This window comes from Leuciscus leuciscus (assembly GCF_965113295.1).
Source record: "Leuciscus leuciscus genome assembly, chromosome: 19".
Taxonomy (NCBI): domain Eukaryota; kingdom Metazoa; phylum Chordata; class Actinopteri; order Cypriniformes; family Leuciscidae; genus Leuciscus; species Leuciscus leuciscus.
This window is the reverse complement of record NC_138743.1, coordinates 12,564,868-12,587,036: the sequence shown is the minus strand read 5'-3', so window position 1 is coordinate 12,587,036 and position 22,169 is coordinate 12,564,868. Positions and strand designations below refer to the sequence as shown.

The window sequence follows — 22,169 nt, the reverse complement described above, 5'->3', positions numbered from 1 at the left end:
CTATGGGAGGGAAACACAATATTATTAAAAGAAGCAATTATTTAAAAAAGAAAATTAATTTCCTGCTATTATATTTACAACAGCAAGAGTTCGACCCACACACTGATGGTAAGTCAAAACATTCTTGAATATCTGACATAAAATAATTAATAAAGTGAAAGGTTAACAAAAGGTTCAGGCAGTGCAAACAGTAACAAAGTGTTCAGAGCTTCAGCTGTCAATCATACCTCTGCATGGGTTTTTGCTGTTTATAGGGAGGTTTGGGTCTGTTACATTATATCCACTCTTGCACGAGCAATTGTAACTCCCAACAGTGTTGTTGCAGATTGAGTTTGGACCACAGACCTCTGATCTCTCAACACATTCATCCACATCTTTAGTTAACAGAATATACAGCAAAAAAATAGTTTGAATCACTCATTCTTGCAGTATATGAAGGTCAAAAATGATGTCCAAAACACTGAAATTACGATGCTGTGTAAGTTTACAATTCAAGACAAAATGTACAAATTAGCATTTCAGTACATTGAAAAATGGTTGTGCCACCAGTATTATTGTGGTGGTTATCGGTATATTTCAAGGTTAAAATGCAGATTTTGGTAGTAAGTATTTATATTAACAAAATAATGTAATAATAATAATAAAATAAATAATATTATTATTTTACATATATATATATATAATTGATCATTGTCACAGTATTTTTTACAGTGAAATTCTGAAAGCTACTAGTTTTTTACAGTATTAATTTTTTGTGTGAATGGTGTCTTCAAAAAAAAACTATATACTGTATATATATATATATATATATATATATATATATATATATATATAATTTTTTATTTTTTATTATATATATTTTAATGTTTTACATTGGGCAAAAAAAGCTAAAGACATGAAATACCTTTCGTATCTAAAGACATTCATAAACATTATAATTCCAAGAAGATGGAAAAGAGAAAAAATAAAAACTTGTTGGGTGATATTGCACCTCAAACAGGAACAGCTAAAACTCACACTAGTATTCACACAAACTGTAAAGATATAACAGCTCTGTCTGTACTTTCAATTTTATGAGATAAAAACAGAAAACAAAATCAGTTGATAATACTCACCCTGACATGAGTTGTTGCGGCTCACAGGACTGTCTTTATTGGAGGTATTAAATCCACTCCAGCATGAACACATGTGACTCCCAATGATGTTAATACAATCTGAGTATTGACCACAAACTGACACTGCATCTTCACATTCATTGATGTCTGGGGGAAAAAAACAGCAGCATTGAATACATGTTTAAATTTAAAGTTTTCAAACAAACAAACGTGTTAAGTGTCACTGAGTAAAACCATACTGGTCATGTTACTAAAATTACAATCAGTACATTTGTGATCTAATGTGATTTCTTACCTCTCTGGCAAAGCGGACCCTCTGAAGGGAGAGCTTGAATACATCCACAAGTGCCTCCCACAATCTCATCACACTCATGATAGGCCCTGCAGGTGTCATTGGGCCAAACATGACGCTCCTCACACTTGCACTCATATTGTGTTCCATTTAACCCACACACTGTAATAGAATAGGATTTATTATTCTGTGTTCAAACTGTCAATTTGTCCTAATACTGAAGTCATCTTAGTATGTGACATGATCAAACATTCAGCTCTCACCAGTAGTCATGTCGATATCTGTGATATTTATGCTATTGCTCAGGGTCAAAGGCAGGCTAATATTGCTGATGAGATTTCGTAAGTAGTTCACCAGGAACAAGTCAAAGAATCTCACATCAATGTCAACAATGTAGTTAGAAGGTAGCACTGCAAGAACAAACAGAAGTAGAGCGCAATTAGTCAAATTAATTAAATTATTAAAATAACAAAAATGTCAGTTTTTTTTTAAATGACCTTTGTAGCCTAAGCTTTATAAATTATTAATAATAATAACTCAAGTTATTTGCAAACAAAAACAAGCACATAATCAGTCTGTTAATCCTAGTAGCAAAATGCAGAAAAAATCAAAGCAGTTAAAACTGGAATTAATTAAAGAGATGAAACTGATGTTGTTGTAGATTGACGCCAGTGTCTCACCTTGACAGAACTGTCCATCCACTGGAAGGGCATTGATACATGTACATGATCCATCAGTGATGACATCACAGGCCTCGTATGAGTGACACGTGTCATTTGGCCAAACAAACAGACCCTCACATTTACACTGATACTGCGTTTGATTCAATGAACACACTGAAAAGTACAAGAGTCCAAACATCAAATAATTGATGTCAGTATTCATGATGTATAGAGTTTATTCTTAGCCATTTAAGATTACAAAGCAGAGACAGAGCTCGTACCAGTAGTTATGTTGATTTCTGTAATGTTAGTGCTGTCACTGATTATGTAGGGCAAATTAAAAGACATCAGAAGGGTCCTCAGCTGATCAGTGACGCTACTATCCACACTATTGATCTGAATTTCAATCAGATATTCAGTCAAAGGTAGAGTCACTGTAGAAAAAAAGATTTATAAAAAGAAATCATGACAATGCCTTTTACCTACAAATACAATAATCAAAGTTCACAAAATAAAATTATTAACAGACAATGATTTTTTAAGGCCAATAGGATTTCATGTAACAGTTCTTTTTTTAAACAATTTGATTATGTATTTAAGCAGCTTTTATCATGGCTGAAAACAGAAACGACAGAAACACACACCAAACCATATAATAGATTGAATTGATATTTCTGTCAAATTTACTTACAATATAAATCAAATACATCATGAAGTATATTTTCTACATGCTCACCATTGCATGGGTTACTGATGCTGATTGGTTGATTCATATTTGTTACAGTAAACCCACTCAAGCAGGAACAGTTGTAACTCCCAATTGAGTTGGTGCAACGAGAGTTTGGACCACAAAACTCTGATGACTTTAGACATTCATTAACATCTATATTACAAGACGATATGAAAATAGGTATTGTTGTTATAGGAACACTGAAATATGAATGTCACTTTAATGCAAATCTATGTTTCGGTAACTATAAATAGAGGACGAACACAATGTAGTATGCAACAATAAAAAAAAAAAAACGAATTGCTTCCAATTGTTAATTAAACAACAAACAGTGTTAAATATGATTTTATTGCAAAAATTGAAAAGTCTGAAAAAAAACTACACTAGGTTATTTTCCAAATATTAGACTGTATATAAATATGATTATAGGATTTACCTCTACACGGGTTACTGATGCTGATGGTGAGACTTGAGTTTGTTACAGTGAATCCATCCAAACATGAGCAATTGTAACTTCCTATTTCATTTGTGCAGTTGGAGTCTGGACCACATACAGATGGACTGACCAGACATTCATTTATATCTATGGAGAAACATTTTTTTTTTTTTTACTATTATGTTTACAGTATTAATTTAGGTAAAAATTCTAAAGGCATGAAAGACTTCTGGTATTCAAACAAAAGTATTGATATTATAATTCCAAGATGGTAAAAAAGAAAGAATATTTATTTGTTTGGTGATGTTACACCTCAAACAGGAACAGCTAAAACTCACACTAGTATTCACACAAACTGTAAAGAAATAGCAGCTCTGTACTCTCAATTTTATGAGACAAAAACAGAAAACAAAATCAGCTGATAATACTCACCCTGACATGAGTTGTTGCGGCTCACAGGACTGTGTTTATTGGAGGTATTAAATCCACTCCAGCATGAACACATGTGACTCCCAATGATGTTAATACAATCTGAGTATTGACCACAAACTGACACTGCATCTTCACATTCATTGATGTCTGAAAAAAAAAAAAAGAGTGAGAAGCTATTGCAATAATGTTAAGATTTCTAAACCACCAAAACATGTCAAGTGTCACTGAGTAAAACCATACTGGTCATGTTATTACAATTACAATCAGTACATTTGTGATCTAATGTGATTTCTTACCTCTCTGGCAAAGCGGACCCTCTGAAGGGAGAGCTTGAATACATCCACAAGTGCCTCCCACAATCTCATCACACTCATGATAGGCCCTGCAGGTGTCATTGGGCCAAACATGACGCTCCTCACACTTGCACTCATATTGTGTTCCATTTAACCCACACACTGTAATAGAATAGGATTTATTAATCTGTGTTCAAACTGTCAATTTGTCCTAATACTGAACTCATCTTAGTATGTGACATGATCAAACATTCAGCTCTCACCAGTAGTCATGTCGATATCTGTGATATTTATGCTGTTGCTCAGAGTCAAAGGCAGGCTAATATTTCTGATGAGATTTCGTAAGTAGTTCACCAGGAACAAGTCAAAAAATCTCACATCAATGTCAACAATGTAGTTAGAAGGTAGCACTGCAAGAACAAACAGAAGTAGAGCACAATTAGTCAAATTAATTAAATTATTAAAATAACAAAAATGTCAGTTTTTTTAAATGACCTTCTTTGTAGCCTAAGCTTTATAAATTAAAAGAACATTACCTATGTTGTTAATATATATATTTTTAATGATAAAAGACCATACTATAGACCATATGTCTTACAAAGAGTTATTTGCAAACAAAAACAAGCACATAATCAGTCTGTTAATCCTAGTAGCAAAATGCAGTAAAAATCAAAGCAGGAATTAATTAAAGAGATGAAACTGATGTTGTTGTAGAATGACGCCAGTGTCTCACCTTGACAGAACTGTCCATCCACTGGAAGGGCATTGATACATGTACATGATCCATCAGTGATGACATCACAGGCCTCGTATGAGTGACACGTGTCATTTGGCCAAACAAACAAACCCTCACATTTACACTGATACTGCGTTTGATTCAATGAACACACTGAAAAGTACAAGAAGAGTCCAAACATCAAATAATTGATGTCAGTATTCATGATGTATAGAGTTTATTCTTAGCCATTTAAGATTACAAAGAAGAAACAGAGCTCGTACCAGTAGTTATGTTGATTTCTGTAATGTTAGTGCTGTCACTGATTATGTAGGGCAAATTAAAAGACATCAGAAGGGTCCTCAGCTGATCAGTGACGCTACTATCTACACTATTGATCTGAATTTCAATCAGATATTCAGTCAAAGGTAGAGTCACTGTAGAAAAAAAGATTTAAAAAAAGAAATCATGACAATGCCTTTTACCTACAAATACAATAATCAAAGTTCACAAAAGAAAATTATTAACAGACAATGATTTTTTCAGGCCAACAGGATTTCATGTTACAGTTTTTATTTAAACAACTTGATTATGTATTTAAGCAGCTTTTTATCATGGCTGAAAACAGAAACGACAGAAACACACACCAAACCATATAATAGATTGAATTGATATTTCTGTCAAAATTTCTTACAATATAAATCAAATACATCATGAAGTATATTTTCTACATGCTCACCATTGCATGGGTTACTGATGCTGATTGGTTGATTCATATTTGTTACAGTAAACCCACTCAAGCAGGAACAGTTGTAACTCCCAATTGAGTTGTTGCAACGAGAGTTTGGACCACAAAACTCGAATGACTTTAGACATTCATTAACATCTATATTACAAGACGATATGAAAAAATTTATTGTTGTTATAGGAACACTGAAATATGAATGTCACTTTAATGCAAATCTATGTTTTGGTAACTATAAATAGAGGACGAATAAAATGTAGTATGCAACAGTTAAAAAAAAAACCCTCATTGCTTCCAATTGTTAATTAAACAACAAACAGTGTTAAATATGTCTGAAAAACTACACTAGGTTATTTTCCAAATATTAGACTGTATATAAATGTGATTATAGGATTTACCTCTACATGTGTTATTGATGCTGATGGTGAGATTTGAGTTTGTTGCAGTGAATCCATCGACACATGAGCAATTGTAACTTCCTATTTCATTTGTGCAGTTGGAGTCTGGACCACATACAGATGGACTGACCAGACATTCATTTATATCTATGGAGAGAAAAAAATAAAAAAATAAAAAATTACGCTTACAGTATTAAATTAGGTAAAAAGTCTAAAGACATGAAAGACTTCTGGTATTTTAACAAAAGTATTGATATTATAATTCCAAGACGGTAAAAAAGAAAAAACAATTTTTTGTTTGGTGATGTTACACCTCAAACAGGAACAGCTAAAACTCACACTAGTATTCACACAAACTGTAAAGATATAACAGCTCTGTACTCTCAATCTTATGAGACGAAAACAGAAAACAAAATCAGTTGATAATACTCACCCTGACATGAGTTGTTGCGGCTCACAGGACTGTCTTTATTGGAAGTATTAAATCCACTCCAGCATGAACACATGTGACTCCCAATGATGTTAATACAATCTGAGTATTGACCACAAACTGACACTGCATCTTCACATTCATTGATGTCTGGGAAAAAAAAAAGAGTGAGAAGCTATTGCAATAATGTTAAGATTTCTAAACCACCAAAACGTGTCAAGTGTCAATGAGTAAAACCATTCTGGTCATGTTACTACAATTACAACCAGTACATTTGTGATCTAATGGGATTTCTTACCTCTCTGGCAAAGCGGACCCTCTGAAGGGAGAGCTTGAATACATCCACAAGTGCCTCCCACAATCTCATCACACTCATGATAGGCCCTGCAGGTGTCATTGGGCCAAACATGACGCTCCTCACACTTGCACTCATATTGTGTTCCATTTAACCCACACACTGTAATAGAATAGGATTTATTCATCTGTGTTCAAACTGTCAATTTGTCCTAATACTGAACTCATCTTAGTATGTGACATGATCAAACATTCAGCTCTCACCAGTAGTCATGTCGATATCTGTGATATTTATGCTGTTGCTCAGAGTCAAAGGCAGGCTAATATTTCTGATGAGATTTCGTAAGTAGTTCACCAGGAACAAGTCAAAGAATCTCACATCAATGTCAACCATGTAGTTAGAAGGTAGCACTGCAAGAACAAACAGAAGTAGAGCACAATTAGTCAAATTAATTACCGGTAAATTATTAAAATAACAAAAATGTCATTTTTTTTTAAATGACCTTCTTTGTAGCCTAAGCTTTATAAATTAAAAGAATATTACCTATGTTTTTTTGTTTGTTTTTTTATAATAAAAGACCATACTATAGACCATGTGTCTTACACAGAGTTATTTGCAAACAAAAGCAAGCACATAATCAGTCTGTTAATTCTAGTAGCAAAATGCAGTAAAAATCAAAGCAGGAATTAATTAAAGGGATGAAACTGATGTTGTTGTAGAATGACGCCAGTGTCTCACCTTGACAGAACTGTCCATCCACTGGAAGGGCATTGATACATGTACATGGTCCATCAGTGATGACATCACAGGCCTCGTATGAGTGACACGTGTCATTTGGCCAAACAAACAGACCCTCACATTTACACTGATACTGCGTTTGATTCAATGAACACACTGAAAAGCACAAGAAGAGTCCAAACATCAAATAATTGATGTCAGTATTCATGATGTATAGAGTTTATTCTTAGCCGTATGAATAATTTATACAGAGCAGAGACAGAGCTCGTACCAGTAGTTATGTTGATTTCTGTAATGTTAGTGCTGTCACTGATTATGTAGGGCAAATTAAAAGACATCAGAAGGGTCCTCAGCTGATCATTGACGCTACTATCCACACTATTGATCTGAATTTCAATCAGATATTCAGTCAAAGGTAGAGTCACTGTAGAAAAAAAGATTGAAAAAAAGAAATCATGACAATGCTTTTTACCTACAAATACAATAATCAAAGTTCACAAAAGAAAATTATTAACAGACAATGACAATTTTTTTCAGGCCAATAGGATTTCATGTAACAGTTCTTCTTTTTTTTTTTACAACTTGATTATGTATTTAAGCAGCTTTTATCATGGCTGAAAACAGAAACACACACCAAACCATATAATAGATTGAATTGATATTTCTGTCAAATTTACTTACAATATAAATAAAATACATCATGAAGTATATTTTCTACATGCTCACCATTGCATGGGTTACTGATGCTGATTGGTTGATTCATATTTGTTACAGTAAACCCACTCAAGCAGGAACAGTTGTAACTCCCAATTGAGTTGTTGCAACGAGAGTTTGGACCACAAAACTCTGATGACTTTAGACATTCATTAACATCTATATTACAAGACGATATGAAAATAGGTATTGTTGTTATAGGAACACTGAAATATGAATGTCACTTTAATGCGAATCTATGTTTTGGTAACTATAAATAGAGGACGAATAAAATGTAGTATGCAACAGTTAAAAAAACACCTAATTACTTCCAATTGTTAATTAAACAACAAACAGTGTTAAATATGTCTGAAAAACTACACTAGGTTATTTTCCAAATATTAGACTGCATATAAATGTGATTATAGGATTTACCTCTACATGTGTTATTGATGCTGATGGTGAGACTTGAGTTTGTTACAGTGAATCCATCCAAACATGAGCAATTGTAACTTCCTATTTCATTTGTGCAGTTGGAATCTGGACCACATACAGATGGACTGACCAGACATTCATCTATATCTATGGGGGAAAACATACTGTTATTAAAACAAGCAATTATTTAAAAACAGTTTTATCTCATGCAATTATGATTACAACAGTAAGATTTTTTTTTTAAATGTTAATTTCCTGCTATTATATTTATAACAGCAAGAGTTCAACTCACACACTGATGGTGAGTCCAAAAATTCATGAATACAGACATAAAATCATTTATAAAGTGAATCGTTAACAGAAGGTTCGGGCAGTTCAAACAGAAACAAAATGTTCAGAGCTTCAGCTGTCAATCATACCTTTGCATGTGTTATTGCTGTTTAAAGGGAGGTTTGGGTCTGTTACATTATATCCACTCTTGCACGAGCAATTGTGACTCCCAACAGTGTTGTTGCAGATTGAGTTTGGACCGCAGACCTCTGATCTCTCAACACATTCATCCACATCTTTAGTAAAAGAAAATTACAGAAAAAAATAACAGATCCTCTTTAATTCACTGGTACAGAATGTGGGGGTCAACTCATTAAATGGCTAACATTACAATCTAATATTCCATTTATAATTTTTTATCCAAAGTAGGAAACACTAAACCTTCATAATGATAGCATTAAAAACATATTTGCTATTTTTTAAAATAAAATAAATTAGACTCATGATGTACAGAAAACATCCAGTTTATTATTCAATGTTAGAGAACACAAAAATCTGAATATAGAATGTACCTCTACATGTGTTATTGATGCTGATGGTGAGATTTGAGTTTGTTACAGTGAATCCATCCAAACATGAGCAATTGTAACTTCCTATTTCATTTGTACAGTTGGAATCTGGACCACATATAGATGGACTGAACAGACATTCATCTATATCTATGGGGGAAAACATAATGTTATTAAAACAAACAATTATTTAAAAACAGTTTTATCTCATGCAATTATGATTACAACAGTAAGATTTCAGCCCAAGCACTTATGGTGAGTCAAAACATTCAAGAAAATCTGACATAAAATAATTAATGATCTGTCAATCATACCTCTGCATGGGTTATTGCTGTTTATAGGGAGGTTTGGGTCTGTTACATTATATCCACTCTTGCACGAGCAATTGTAACTCCCAACAGTGTTGTTGCAGATTGAGTTTGGACCGCAGACCTCTGATCTCTCAACACATTCATCCACATCTTTAGTAAAAGGAAGTTACGAGGGAAAGAAAAGTTTGGGTCATTCATTCATATGTAAATAAATGCAAAGGATATGTTTACAAAAATGATATAAAAGAACAATTACATGGAAAAACTCTAGCTTATTATATTAAAAAAATTTGAGTAAACAAATCTGAATCTAAAATGTACCTCTACATGGGTTATTGATGCTGATGGTGAGATTTGAGTTTGTTACAGTGAATCCATCCAAACATGAGCAATTGTAACTTCCTATTTCATTAGAGCAGTTGGAATCTGGACCACATATAGATGGACTGACCAGACATTCATCTATATCTATGGGAGGGAAACACAACTATTATTAAAAGTAGCAATTATTTAAAAAAGAAAATTAATTTCCTGCTATTATATTTACAACAGCAAGAGTTCGACCCACACACTGATGGTAAGTCAAAACATTCTTGAATATCTGACATAAAATAATTAATAAAGTGAAAGGTTAACAAAAGGTTCAGGCAGTGCAAACAGTAACAAAGTGTTCAGAGCTTCAGCTGTCAATCATACCTCTGCATGGGTTTTTGCTGTTTATAGGGAGGTTTGGGTCTGTTACATTATATCCACTCTTGCACGAGCAATTGTAACTCCCAACAGTGTTGTTGCAGATTGAGTTTGGACCACAGACCTCTGATCTCTCAACACATTCATCCACATCTTTAGTTAACAGAATATGCAGCAAAAAAAAAGAGTTTGAATTACTCATTCTTGCAGTATATGAAGGTCAAAAATTATGTCCGAAACACTGAAATTACGATGCTGTGTAAGTTTACAATTCAAGACAAAATGTACAAATTAGCATTTCAGTACATTGAAAAATTGTTGTGCCACCAGTATTATTGTGGTGGTTATCGGTATATTTCAAGGTTAAAATGCTGATTTTAGTAGTAAGTAGGTATATTAACAAAATAATGTAAAAATAATCATTTAATAATAATAATAATAAATATTATTTTATATATACAGTGACTTGCGAAAGTATTCGGCCCCCTTGAACTTTTCGACCTTTTGCCACATTTCAGGCTTCAAACATAAAGATATAAAACTGTAATTTTTTGTGAAGAATCAACAACAAGTGGGACACAATCATGAAGTGGAACGAAATTTATTGGATATTTCAAACTTTTTTAACAAATAAAAAACTGAAAAATTGGCCGTGCAAAATTATTCAGCCCCCTTAAGTTAATACTTTGTAGCGCCACCTTTTGCTGCGATTACAGCTGTAAGTCGCTTGGGGTATGTCTCTATCAATTTTGCACATCGAGAGACTTACATTTTTGCCCATTCCTCCTGGCAAAACAGCTCGAGCTCAGTGAGGTTGGATGGAGAGCGTTTGTGAACAGCAGTTTTCAGTTCTTTCCACAGATTCTCGATTGGATTCTGGTCTGGACTTTGACTTGGCCATTCTAACACCTGGATATGTTTATTTGTGAACCATTCCATTGTAGATTTTGCTTTATGTTTTGGATCATTGTCTTGTTGTAAGACAAATCTCCGTCCCAGTCTCAGGTCTTTTGCAGACTCCATCAGGTTTTCTTCCAGAATGGTCCTGTATTTGGCTCCATCCATCTTCCCATCAATTTTAACCATCTTCCCTGTCCCTGCTGAAGAAAAGCAGGCCCAAACCATGATGCTGCCACCACCATGTTTGACAGTGGGGATGGTGTGCTCAGGGTGATGAGCTGTGTTGCTTTTACGCCAAACATAACGTTTTGCATTGTTGCCAAAAAGTTCGATTTTGGTTTCATCTGACCAGAGCACCTTCTTCCACATGTTTGGTGTGTCTCCCAGGTGGCTTGTGGCAAACTTTAAACGACACTTTTTATGGATGTCTTTAAGAAATGGCTTTCTTCTTGCCACTCTTCCATAAAGGCCAGATTTGTGCAGTATACAACTGATTGTTGTCCTATGGACAGAGTCTCCCACCTCAGCTGTAGATCTCTGCAGTTCATCCAGAGTGATCATGGGCCTCTTGGCTGCATCTCTGATCAGTCTTCTCCTTGTATGAGCTGAAAGTTTAGAGGGACGGCCGGGTCTTGGTAGATTTGCAGTGGTCTGATACTCCTTCCATTTCAATATTATCGCTTGCACAGTGCTCCTTGGGATGTTTAAAGCTTGGGAAATCTTTCTGTATCCAAATCCGGTCCTTAAACTTCTACACAACAGTATCTCGGACCTGCCTGGTGTGTTCCTTGTTCTTCATGATGTTCTTTGTGCTTTAAACGGACCTCTGAGACTTCTTCTTCTTCTTTTTGGGTTTTATGGCAGTTGGCATCCAAAGTGTTGCATTACCGCCACCTACTGAATTAAATAGTTTTCCCAGTGCAGTATATTTACAGTGACCACCCTAAAGTTCACTGCCCGTTCTATATGTCATACTCTATGGTCTGAGATGGTATAAATTCTTTCCTCAGCGTATCATCTAGTTCTTCTCCTGATATGTCAACAATGTCCAAAAATCTTCTCGCCGCATCCAACACCATCTTGATCCTCTCTGATTTCCCTTTAATTTCCACAGCACAATTGACCACCATAGCAATAAATCCTAGAAATCGCTTCTTGTCCACACCAATAACGTTATTCTGATCATCTCCCTTCTTTCCCGTCTCCTGTTCTGTTTGCACTACTACTCGTTCCATTCTCTTAGTAGCTTCTGCATATGTTAGCCCTTCTTCTGCTCTGATTTTACTCACTTTTACCTGTTTGATTTTTTCAGGACATTGCATTGACCCCGCATGGTGATTTCCCAAACAGTGAATGCATTTTACTTGTTCCTCTTCACACTCCCCTCTTACACAAGTATTTTCCCCACATCTCCCACATCTCCTGACTCCTCTACACACTGCAGCCACATGTCCATACTCCTGACAGCAAAAGCACCTTAACGGAGCTCTTTCATAAGACCTCACCCTGTAGCATATGTAGTCTAAATATATCCTCTCTGGCAAATCTCCCACAAAAGTCAGACACACAGAAGTACTTTCTTCCCTTTGTCCTTGACGGAATCTTGTCAGTCTTCTGGCCTCACAAACTCCTTCAACGGCCCGAAACTCCTCGTCTTCCACTGACAGCGGTACGCCACTTACTACTCCTTTCTTTTTGTATTCTGTCCCGAGTGGGAAGCATTTCACAGTTCTGTACTCTGTATACACCTTAATCTTTAGAGCTTGTTCTCTCTGATGCCTTGACACGCAGTCAATAATAACCATCCCACTCCTTGTTATTTTAATGGACCGAACATCTCCGAGTTTCTTTCCAACGAATCTTCCAACCTCATGCGAATCCTTGAAGATCCCGTCACTTCTTGTTACTGCTATCATTCCTACTTGATATCTCTCAACAGTTCTTCTTGTCTGGCTTCCATCACTTGAAACACTGTTCTTTTTCCTTTTCCTGTTCTCAACTCCTCTTGTATCTTCTTCATTTCCCTCGCTCTCGTCTGACTCCATTTTTCCTCCACCGACCAGTCCAGTCTCTCTCCTCAAACCCCCCGACCTCTGAGACTATCACAGAGCAGGTGCATTTATACAGAGACTTGATTACACACAGGTGGATTCTATTTATCATCATTAGTCATTTAGGTCAACATTGGATCATTCAGAGATCCTCACTGAACTTCTGGAGAGAGTTTGCTGCACTGAAAGTAAAGAGGCTGAATAATGAAACTTCTAGAGAAGAAGAAAGAATGGAATGAAAGTAATGTGAATAATATAGGATATTTGGTTCGAGATTATGTGAAGAGGAATTATTATAATTATATGTTAATATTTACTCAGAGCCGATCCTTACCTCCCTGGGGCCCTAAGCAAAATTCTGTTTAGGGGCCCTCATACCTGACCCATGAGCCATGAACCATTTGCCATTGCCACACAGTCACACCTGACACCCCAGTGTTCCCACTACAATCCCTCCTTTAACTAGTTCTAGTGAAAATGTAATTCCTGATATCAGAAGACATTGTTACTAGTAAAAAGTTCATTCTTAATATCAAGAATTCACATTTTAAATAGTACAAATTGAATTATTGATATCAAAAATGCATATCCTGTGAATGAATAAAAGCTAAAATGGCACCATAGCATGTCACTGTGTTTTAAATGATAAAAGTAATTCTTGATACTTGATGGTTATTATTTACTGAGGGATGTGCATCCATATTGACCAGAATCTCCAGCCAATCAACATTTTAAATTCAATGGAGCCTATCAATAGTCAATGTCAATACATGGCTTTCATTATTGCATTAGTGCAGAGTTGTAACTAAACCTTGACTGAGCGACTAGATAATCATCGTCTTGTTTCAAAACTATAATCCCGACAGATGTTTCTGCTGGAAAGTGCACGTTTCATTTCATGCACGCGCATATGAACGCGTGACGCGGTTATCTTTTCCGAGCTGCAGTTTATAAACAAACACCGTTGTCCTTTGTCGTTTATTAAGCATAATAAATCAACTCACATCAACTTAACTTTAGCCTACTGGTCTTTGCTGACATCAAACTTTGAGAGGAGAGAACACAAGTCTACCTGAACTGTTGCCGCAATTAACTCTCATGGTGTTTTTTTCTCTCTCTTTTCGTGACCAGAAGGATAGTTCCGCTTCATTTTGTCATCGATATTGTAAACATTGATTGACGCGCTTTGACACGAGGGGGAGGCGGGGCCTTGAGTAATTTGCGGGGCCCTACGCACCTTGCGTAGTGTGCGTTTAGGGCTGATCGGCTCTGTATTTACTGACGGATCAAAAGATCCAGGGACTGAACATGTAGGATCAGGAGTATACATACCTGAGTTTGATGTAGGTATTTGTAAAAGAATTAATGATAAATTATCTGTATATACAGCAGAAATGGTTGCTATTATTTTAGGTTTACAGTGGATAGAAGAGGTGAGGCCAGAGAGAGTTGTCATTTGTTCAGACTCCACTGCTGCCCTGTTTAGTTTGAATTCCAAAAAGACCTTAAGAGATGATTTATTGATTGAAATATATACAATAATGCTGAGAATACAAAGAACTGGAGGTGATGTACAATTTGTTTGGGTCCCGGCTCATGTTGGTGTTGAGGGAAATGAAAAAGCAGATGAGATTGCAAAGACAGCATTAAAATTAAAAGATGATGAAATAATGAAAGTTCCCTTTGGAAAAGGAGAGGCTAAATCATTAATTAGAAAAGCAGTGAGTGACGAATGGCAGAAGAAGTGGGACACAGACACTAAAGGGAGACACTATTACAGCATTCAGAAATCTATTAAGGTGAAGGGTTTCAAAGGGAAATGTAGAAGAGATGAAGTGATTTTTTCAAGATTAAGGTTTGGACATACTGGGTTAAAATCAACGCTGTATTTAATGGCAAAATGTGTGTCTGATAAATGTGAGGTATGTAATGTTCCTGAAAATGTTGAGCATGTCATCATGAAGTGTAGTAAATATGATTTTGAGAGGAACATCTTACGTGATAAGATATGTGAATTAGGACGGGGATGGAATTTAGAAGGGATACTGGGGATGAGTGAGGAAACATGGGAGTGTTGCAAAGCTCTCTTTAACTTTCTCAAATCTACAGGATTAGACCATAACATATAGGTTAAAAAAAAGGTTTTTTTTGTTTGTATTTTTTTAAATGGGTGCACTGAATTTGTAACCTGAAGTACTAAAACCTTGAATTACACACTCCGGTACAGTAGGTGGCGGTATGCACCTGAAAAAGTTGGTTGCGACCCGCCATTAATATTAGAGAAGAAGAAGAAGAGGCTGAATAATTTTGCACGCCCAATTTTTAAGTTTTTTATTTGTTAAAAAAGTTTGAAATATCCAAAAAATTTCGTTCCACTTCATGATTGTGTCCCACTTGTTGTTGATTCTTCACAAAAAATTACAGTTTTATATCTTTATGTTTGAACCCTGAAATGTGGCAAAAGGTCGAAAAGTTCAAGGGGGCCGAATACTTTCGCAAGGCACTGTATATATATATATATATATATATATATATATATATATATATATATAATTTATCATTGTCACAGTATTTTTTACAGTGAAATTCTGAAAGCTACTAGTTTTTTACAATATTAACTTTTTGTGTGAATGGTGTCTTCAAAAGCCAAAAAAATAAAATAATAATAATATATATATATATATATATTAATGTTTTACATTGGGCAAAAAAAAGCTAAAGACATGAAATACTTTTCGTATCTAAAGACATTCATAAACATTATAATTCCAAAAAGATGGAAAAGAGAAAAAATAAAAACTTGTTGGTTGATGTTACACCTCAAACAGGAACAGCTAAAACTCACTAGTATTCACACAAACTGTAAAGATATAACAGCTCTGTACTCTCAATTTTATGAGACAAAAACAGAAAACAAAATCAGTTGATAATACTCACCCTGACATGAGTTGTTGCGGCTCACAGGACTGTCTTTATTGGAGGTATTAAATCCACTCCAGCATGAACACATGTGACTCCCAATGATGTTAATACAATCTGAGTATTGACCACAAACTGACACTGCATCTTCACATTCATTGATGTCTGGGGGAAAAAAAAACAGCAGTATTGAATACATGTTTAAATTTAAAGTTTTCAAACAAACAAACAAACAAACAAACAAACAAACAAACGTGTTAAGTGTCACTGAGTAAAACCATACTGGTCATGTTACTAAAATTACAATCAGTACATTTGTGATCTAATGTGATTTCTTACCTCTCTGGCAAAGCGGACCCTCTGAAGGGAGAGCTTGAATACATCCACAAGTGCCTCCCACAATCTCATCACACTCATGATAGGCCCTGCAGGTGTCATTGGGCCAAACATGACGCTCCTCACACTTGCACTCATATTGTGTTCCATTTAACCCACACACTGTAATAGAATAGGATTTATTAATCTGTGTTCAAACTGTCAATTTGTCCTAATACTGAACTCATCTTAGTATGTGACATGATCAAACATTCAGCTCTCACCAGTAGTCATGTCGATATCTGTGATATTTATGCTGTTGCTCAGAGTCAAAGGCAGGCTGAGATTTCTGATGAGATTTCGTAAGTAGTTCACCAGGAACAAGTCAAAGAATCTCACATCAATGTCAACCATGTAGTTAGAAGGTAGCACTGCAAGAACAAACAGAAGTAGAGCACAATTAGTCAAATTAATTAAATTATTAAAATAACAAAAATGTCCGTTTTTTTTAAAAGACCTTCTTTGTAGCCTAAGCTTTATAAATTATTTATAATAATAACTCAAGTTATTTGCAAACAAAAACAAGCACATAATCAGTCTGTTAATCCTAGTAGCAAAATGCAGAAAAAATCAAAGCAGTTAAAACTGGAATTAATTAAAGGGATGAAACTGATGTTGTTGTAGAATGACGCCAGTGTCTCACCTTGACAGAACTGTCCATCCACTGGAAAGGCATTGATACATGTACATGATCCATCAGTGATGACATCACAGGCCTCGTATGAGTGACATGTGTCATTTGGCCAAACAAACAGACCCTCACATTTACACTGATACTGTGTTTGATTCAATGAACACACTGAAAAGCACAAGAAGAGTCCAAACATCAAATAATTGATGTCAGTATTCATGATGTATAGAGTTTATTCTTAGCCATTTAAGATTACAAAGCAGAGACAGAGCTCGTACCAGTAGTTATGTTGATTTCTGTAATGTTAGTGCTGTCACTGATTATGTAGGGCAAATTAAAAGACATCAGAAGGGTCCTCAGCTGATCAGTGACGCTACTATCCACACTATTGATCTGAATTTCAATCAGATATTCAGTCAAAGGTAGAGTCACTGTAGAAAAAAAGATTAAAAAAAAGAAATCATGACAATGCCTTGTACCTACAAATACAATAATCAAAGTTCACAAAAGAAAATTATTAACAGACAATGATTTTTTCAGGCCAATAGGATTTCATGTAACAGTTTTTATTTAAACAACTTGATTATGTATTTAAGCAGCTTTTATCATGGCTGAAAACAGAAACGACAGAAACACACATCAAACCATATAATAGATTGAATTGATATTTCTGTCAAATTCACTTACAATATAAATCAAATACATCATGAAGTATATTTTCTACATGCTCACCATTGCATGGGTTACTGATGCTGATTGGTTGATTCATATTTGTTACAGTAAACCCACTCAAGCAGGAACAGTTGTAACTCCCAATTGAGTTGTTGCAACGAGAGTTTGGACCACAAAACTCGGATGACTTTAGACATTCATTAACATCTATATTACAAGACGATATGAAAATAGGTATTGTTGTTATAGGAACACTGAAATATGAATGTCACTTTAATGCGAATCTATGTTTCGGTAACTATAAATAGAGGACGAATAAAATGTAGTATGCAACAGTTAAAAAAACACCTAATTGATTCCAATTGTTAATTAAACAGCAAACAGTGTTAAATATGATTTTATTGCAAAAAATGAAAAGTCTAAAAAACTACACTAGGTTATTTTCCAAATATTAGACTGTATATAAATGTGATTATAGGATTTACCTCTACATGTGTTATTGATGGTGATGGTGAGACTTGAGTTTGTTACAGTGAATCCATCCAAACATGAGCAATTGTAACTTCCTATTTCATTTGTGCAGTTGGAGTCTGGACCACATACAGATGGACTGACCAGACATTCATTTATATCTATGGAGAAACATATTTTTTTTAAACTATTACGTTTACAGTATTAAATTAGGTAAAAATTCTAAAGGCATGAAAGACTTCTGGTATTCAAACAAAAGTATTGATATTATAATTCCAAGATGGTAAAAAAGAAAGAATATTTATTTGTTTGGTGATGTTACACCTCAAACAGGAACAGCTAAAACTCACACTAGTATTCACACAAACTGTAAAGATATAACAGCTCTGTACTCTCAATTTTATGAGACAAAAACAGAAAACAAAATCAGTTGATAATACTCACCCTGACATGAGTTGTTGCGGCTCACAGGACTGTCTTTATTGGAAGTATTAAATCCACTCCAGCATGAACACATGTGACTCCCAATGATGTTAATACAATCTGAGTATTGACCACAAACTGACACTGCATCTTCACATTCATTGATGTCTGGGGAAAAAAAAACAGCAGTATTGAATACATGTTTAAATTTAACGTTTTCAAACAAACAAACAAACAAACAAACGTGTTAAGTGTCACTGAGTAAAACCATACTGGTCATGTTACTAAAATTACAATCAGTACATTTGTGATCTAATGTGATTTCTTACCTCTCTGGCAAAGCGGACCCTCTGAAGGGAGAGCTTGAATACATCCACAAGTGCCTCCCACAATCTCATCACACTCATGATAGGCCCTGCAGGTGTCATTGGGCCAAACATGACGCTCCTCACACTTGCACTCATATTGTGTTCCATTTAACCCACACACTGTAATCGAATAGGATTTATTAATCTGTGTTCAAACTGTCAATTTGTCCTAATACTGAACTCATCTTAGTATGTGACATGATCAAACATTCAGCTCTCACCAGTAGTCATGTCGATATCTGTGATATTTATGCTGTTGCTCAGAGTCAAAGGCAGGCTGATATTTCTGATGAGATTTCGTAAGTAGTTCACCAGGAACAAGTCAAAGAATCTCACATCAATGTCAACAATGTAGTTAGAAGGTAGCACTGCAAGAACAAACAGAAGTAGAGCACAATTAGTCAAATTAATTACCGGTAAATTATTAAAATAACAAAAATGTCAGTTTTTTTTAAATGACCTTCTTTGTAGCCTAAGCTTTATAAATTAAAAGAATATTACCTATGTTTTTTTTGTTTTGTTTTTTTATGATAAAAGACCATACTATAGACCATGTGTCTTACACAGAGTTATTTGCAAACAAAAGCAAGCACATAATCAGTCTGTTAATTCTAGTAGCAAAATGCAGTAAAAATCAAAGCAGGAATTAATTAAAGGGATGAAACTGATGTTGTTGTAGAATGACGCCAGTGTCTCACCTTGACAGAACTGTCCATCCACTGGAAGGGCATTGATACATGTACATGATCCATCAGTGATGACATCACAGGCCTCGTATGAGTGACACGTGTCATTTGGCCAAACAAACAGACCCTCACATTTACACTGATACTGCGTTTGATTCAATGAACACACTGAAAAGCACAAGAAGAGTCCAAACATCAAATAATTGATGTCAGTATTCATGATGTATAGAGTTTATTCTTAGCCATTTAAGAATAAAAAGCAGAGACAGAGCTCGTACCAGTAGTTATGTTGATTTCTGTAATGTTAGTGCTGTCACTGATTATGTAGGGCAAATTAAAAGACATCAGAAGGGTCCTCAGCTGATCAGTGACGCTACTATCCACACTATTGATCTGAATTTCAATCAGATATTCAGTCAAAGGTAGAGTCACTGTAGAAAAAAAGATTTAAAAAAAGAAATCATGACAATGCCTTTTACCTACAAATACAATAATCAAAGTTCACAAAAGACAATTATTAACAGACAATGATTTTTTCAGGCCAATAGGATTTCATGTTACAGTTTTTTTTTAAACAACTTGATTATGTATTTAAGCAGCTTTTATCATGGCTGAAAACAGAAACGACAGAAACACACACCAAACCATATAATAGATTGAATTGATATTTCTGTCAAATTTACTTACAATATAAATCAAATACATCATGAAGTATATTTTCTACATGCTCACCATTGCATGGGTTACTGATGCTGATTGGTTGATTCATATTTGTTACAGTAAACCCACTCAAGCAGGAACAGTTGTAACTCCCAATTGAGTTGTTGCAACGAGAGTTTGGACCACAAAACTCTGATGACTTTAGACATTCATTAACATCTATATTACAAGACGATATGAAAATAGGTATTGTTGTTATAGGAACACTGAAATATGAATGTCACTTTAATGCGAATCTATGTTTTGGTAACTATAAATAGAGGACGAATAAAATGTAGTATGCCACAGTTAAAAAAAAAAACCCGAATTGCTTCCAATTGTTAATTAAACAACAAACAGTGTTAAATATGATTTTATTGCAAAAAATGAAAAGTCTAAAAAACTACACTAGGTTATTTTCCAAATATTAGACTGTATATAAATGTGATTATAGGATTTACCTCTACATGTGTTATTGATGGTGATGGTGAGACTTGAGTTTGTTACAGTGAATCCATCCAAACATGAGCAATTGTAACTTCCTCTTTCATTTGTGCAGTTGGAGTCTGGACCACATACAGATGGACTGACCAGACATTCATTTATATCTACGGAGAAACATCTTTTTTTTTAAACTATTACGTTTACAGTATTAAATTAGGTAAAAATTCTAAAGGCATGAAAGACTTCTGGTATTCAAACAAAAGTATTGATATTATAAATCCAAGATGGTAAAAAAGAAAGAATATTTATTTGTTTGGTGATGTTACACCTCAAACAGGAACAGCTAAAACTCACACTAGTATTCACACAAACTGTAAAGATATAACAGCTCTGTACTCTCAATTTTATGAGACAAAAACAGAAAACAAAATCAGTTGATAATACTCACCCTGACATGAGTTGTTGCGGCTCACAGGACTGTGTTTATTGGAGGTATTAAATCCACTCCAGCATGAACACATGTGACTCCCAATGATGTTAATACAATCTGAGTATTGACCACAAACTGACACTGCATCTTCACATTCATTGATGTCTGGAAAAAAAAAAAGAGTGAGAAGCTATTGCAATAATGTTAAGATTTCTAAACCACCAAAACGTGTCAAGTGTCACTGAGTAAAACCATATTGGTCATGTTACTACAATTACAATCAGTACATTTGTGATCTAATGTGATTTCTTACCTCTCTGGCAAAGCGGACCCTCTGAAGGGAGAGCTTGAATACATCCACAAGTGCCTCCCACAATCTCATCACACTCATGATAGGCCCTGCAGGTGTCATTGGGCCAAACATGACGCTCCTCACACTTGCACTCATATTGTGTTCCATTTAACCCACACACTGTAATAGAATAGGATTTATTCATCTGTGTTCAAACTGTCAATTTGTCCTAATACTGAACAAATCTTAGTATGTGACATGATCAAACATTCAGATCTCACCAGTAGTCATGTCGATATCTGTGATATTTATGCTGTTGCTCAGAGTCAAAGGCAGGCTAATATTTCTGATGAGATTTCGTAAGTAGTTCACCAGGAACAAGTCAAAGAATCTCACATCAATGTCAACCATGTAGTTAGAAGGTAGCACTGCAAGAACAAACAGAAGTAGAGCACAATTAGTCAAATTAATTAAATTATTAAAATAACAAAAATGTCAGTTTTTTTTTTAAATGACCTTCTTTGTAGCCTAGGATTTATAAATTAAAAGAAAATTACCT

The 22,169-nt window shown here is 34.9% G+C and overlaps 3 protein-coding genes across 3 annotated transcripts in view; all 3 read right to left on the bottom strand.

Moving 5' to 3' along the window:
• adgrf6 (adhesion G protein-coupled receptor F6) overlaps nucleotides 1-22,169 on the bottom strand; it is a 107,465-nt gene that overhangs the window by 63,395 nt on the left and 21,901 nt on the right. Inside the window, exons 40-63 of the mRNA XM_082148134.1 lie at nucleotides 21,892-22,038; nucleotides 21,632-21,790; nucleotides 21,337-21,483; nucleotides 20,906-21,052; nucleotides 20,478-20,624; nucleotides 20,024-20,176; nucleotides 19,758-19,913; nucleotides 19,281-19,427; nucleotides 19,021-19,179; nucleotides 18,713-18,859; nucleotides 18,283-18,429; nucleotides 17,858-18,004; nucleotides 17,404-17,556; nucleotides 17,138-17,293; nucleotides 16,719-16,865; nucleotides 16,459-16,617; nucleotides 16,138-16,284; nucleotides 9,881-10,027; nucleotides 8,008-8,154; nucleotides 7,553-7,705; nucleotides 7,282-7,437; nucleotides 6,807-6,953; nucleotides 6,547-6,705; nucleotides 6,252-6,398 (exon numbers count right to left, since the gene is read on the bottom strand). Coding sequence (XP_082004260.1) covers nucleotides 6,252-6,398; nucleotides 6,547-6,705; nucleotides 6,807-6,953; nucleotides 7,282-7,437; nucleotides 7,553-7,705; nucleotides 8,008-8,154; nucleotides 9,881-10,027; nucleotides 16,138-16,284; nucleotides 16,459-16,617; nucleotides 16,719-16,865; nucleotides 17,138-17,293; nucleotides 17,404-17,556; nucleotides 17,858-18,004; nucleotides 18,283-18,429; nucleotides 18,713-18,859; nucleotides 19,021-19,179; nucleotides 19,281-19,427; nucleotides 19,758-19,913; nucleotides 20,024-20,176; nucleotides 20,478-20,624; nucleotides 20,906-21,052; nucleotides 21,337-21,483; nucleotides 21,632-21,790; nucleotides 21,892-22,038 — 3,621 coding nt within the window. The remainder of the gene's footprint in view (nucleotides 1-6,251; nucleotides 6,399-6,546; nucleotides 6,706-6,806; nucleotides 6,954-7,281; nucleotides 7,438-7,552; nucleotides 7,706-8,007; nucleotides 8,155-9,880; nucleotides 10,028-16,137; nucleotides 16,285-16,458; nucleotides 16,618-16,718; nucleotides 16,866-17,137; nucleotides 17,294-17,403; nucleotides 17,557-17,857; nucleotides 18,005-18,282; nucleotides 18,430-18,712; nucleotides 18,860-19,020; nucleotides 19,180-19,280; nucleotides 19,428-19,757; nucleotides 19,914-20,023; nucleotides 20,177-20,477; nucleotides 20,625-20,905; nucleotides 21,053-21,336; nucleotides 21,484-21,631; nucleotides 21,791-21,891; nucleotides 22,039-22,169) is intronic.
• Nucleotides 41-1,659, bottom strand: LOC309482349 (protein kinase C-binding protein NELL2-like; the record flags this gene model as incomplete). The annotated part of the gene is made up of 4 exons (XM_082147695.1): nucleotides 41-374; nucleotides 1,116-1,262; nucleotides 1,411-1,594; nucleotides 1,648-1,659. 4 exons carry the CDS (start codon nucleotides 1,657-1,659, stop codon nucleotides 211-213), a joined length of 507 nt encoding a protein of 168 aa, XP_082003821.1. The 3' UTR covers nucleotides 41-210.
• On the bottom strand, nucleotides 1,660-5,566 carry LOC309482348 (uncharacterized protein; the record flags this gene model as incomplete). The annotated part of the gene is made up of 11 exons (XM_082147694.1): nucleotides 5,415-5,566; nucleotides 4,960-5,112; nucleotides 4,694-4,849; nucleotides 4,224-4,370; nucleotides 3,964-4,122; nucleotides 3,668-3,814; nucleotides 3,236-3,382; nucleotides 2,806-2,952; nucleotides 2,351-2,503; nucleotides 2,088-2,243; nucleotides 1,660-1,817 (listed from the first exon to the last, which is right to left on the bottom strand). Exons 1-11 carry the CDS (start codon nucleotides 5,449-5,451, stop codon nucleotides 1,660-1,662), a joined length of 1,560 nt encoding a protein of 519 aa, XP_082003820.1. The 5' UTR covers nucleotides 5,452-5,566.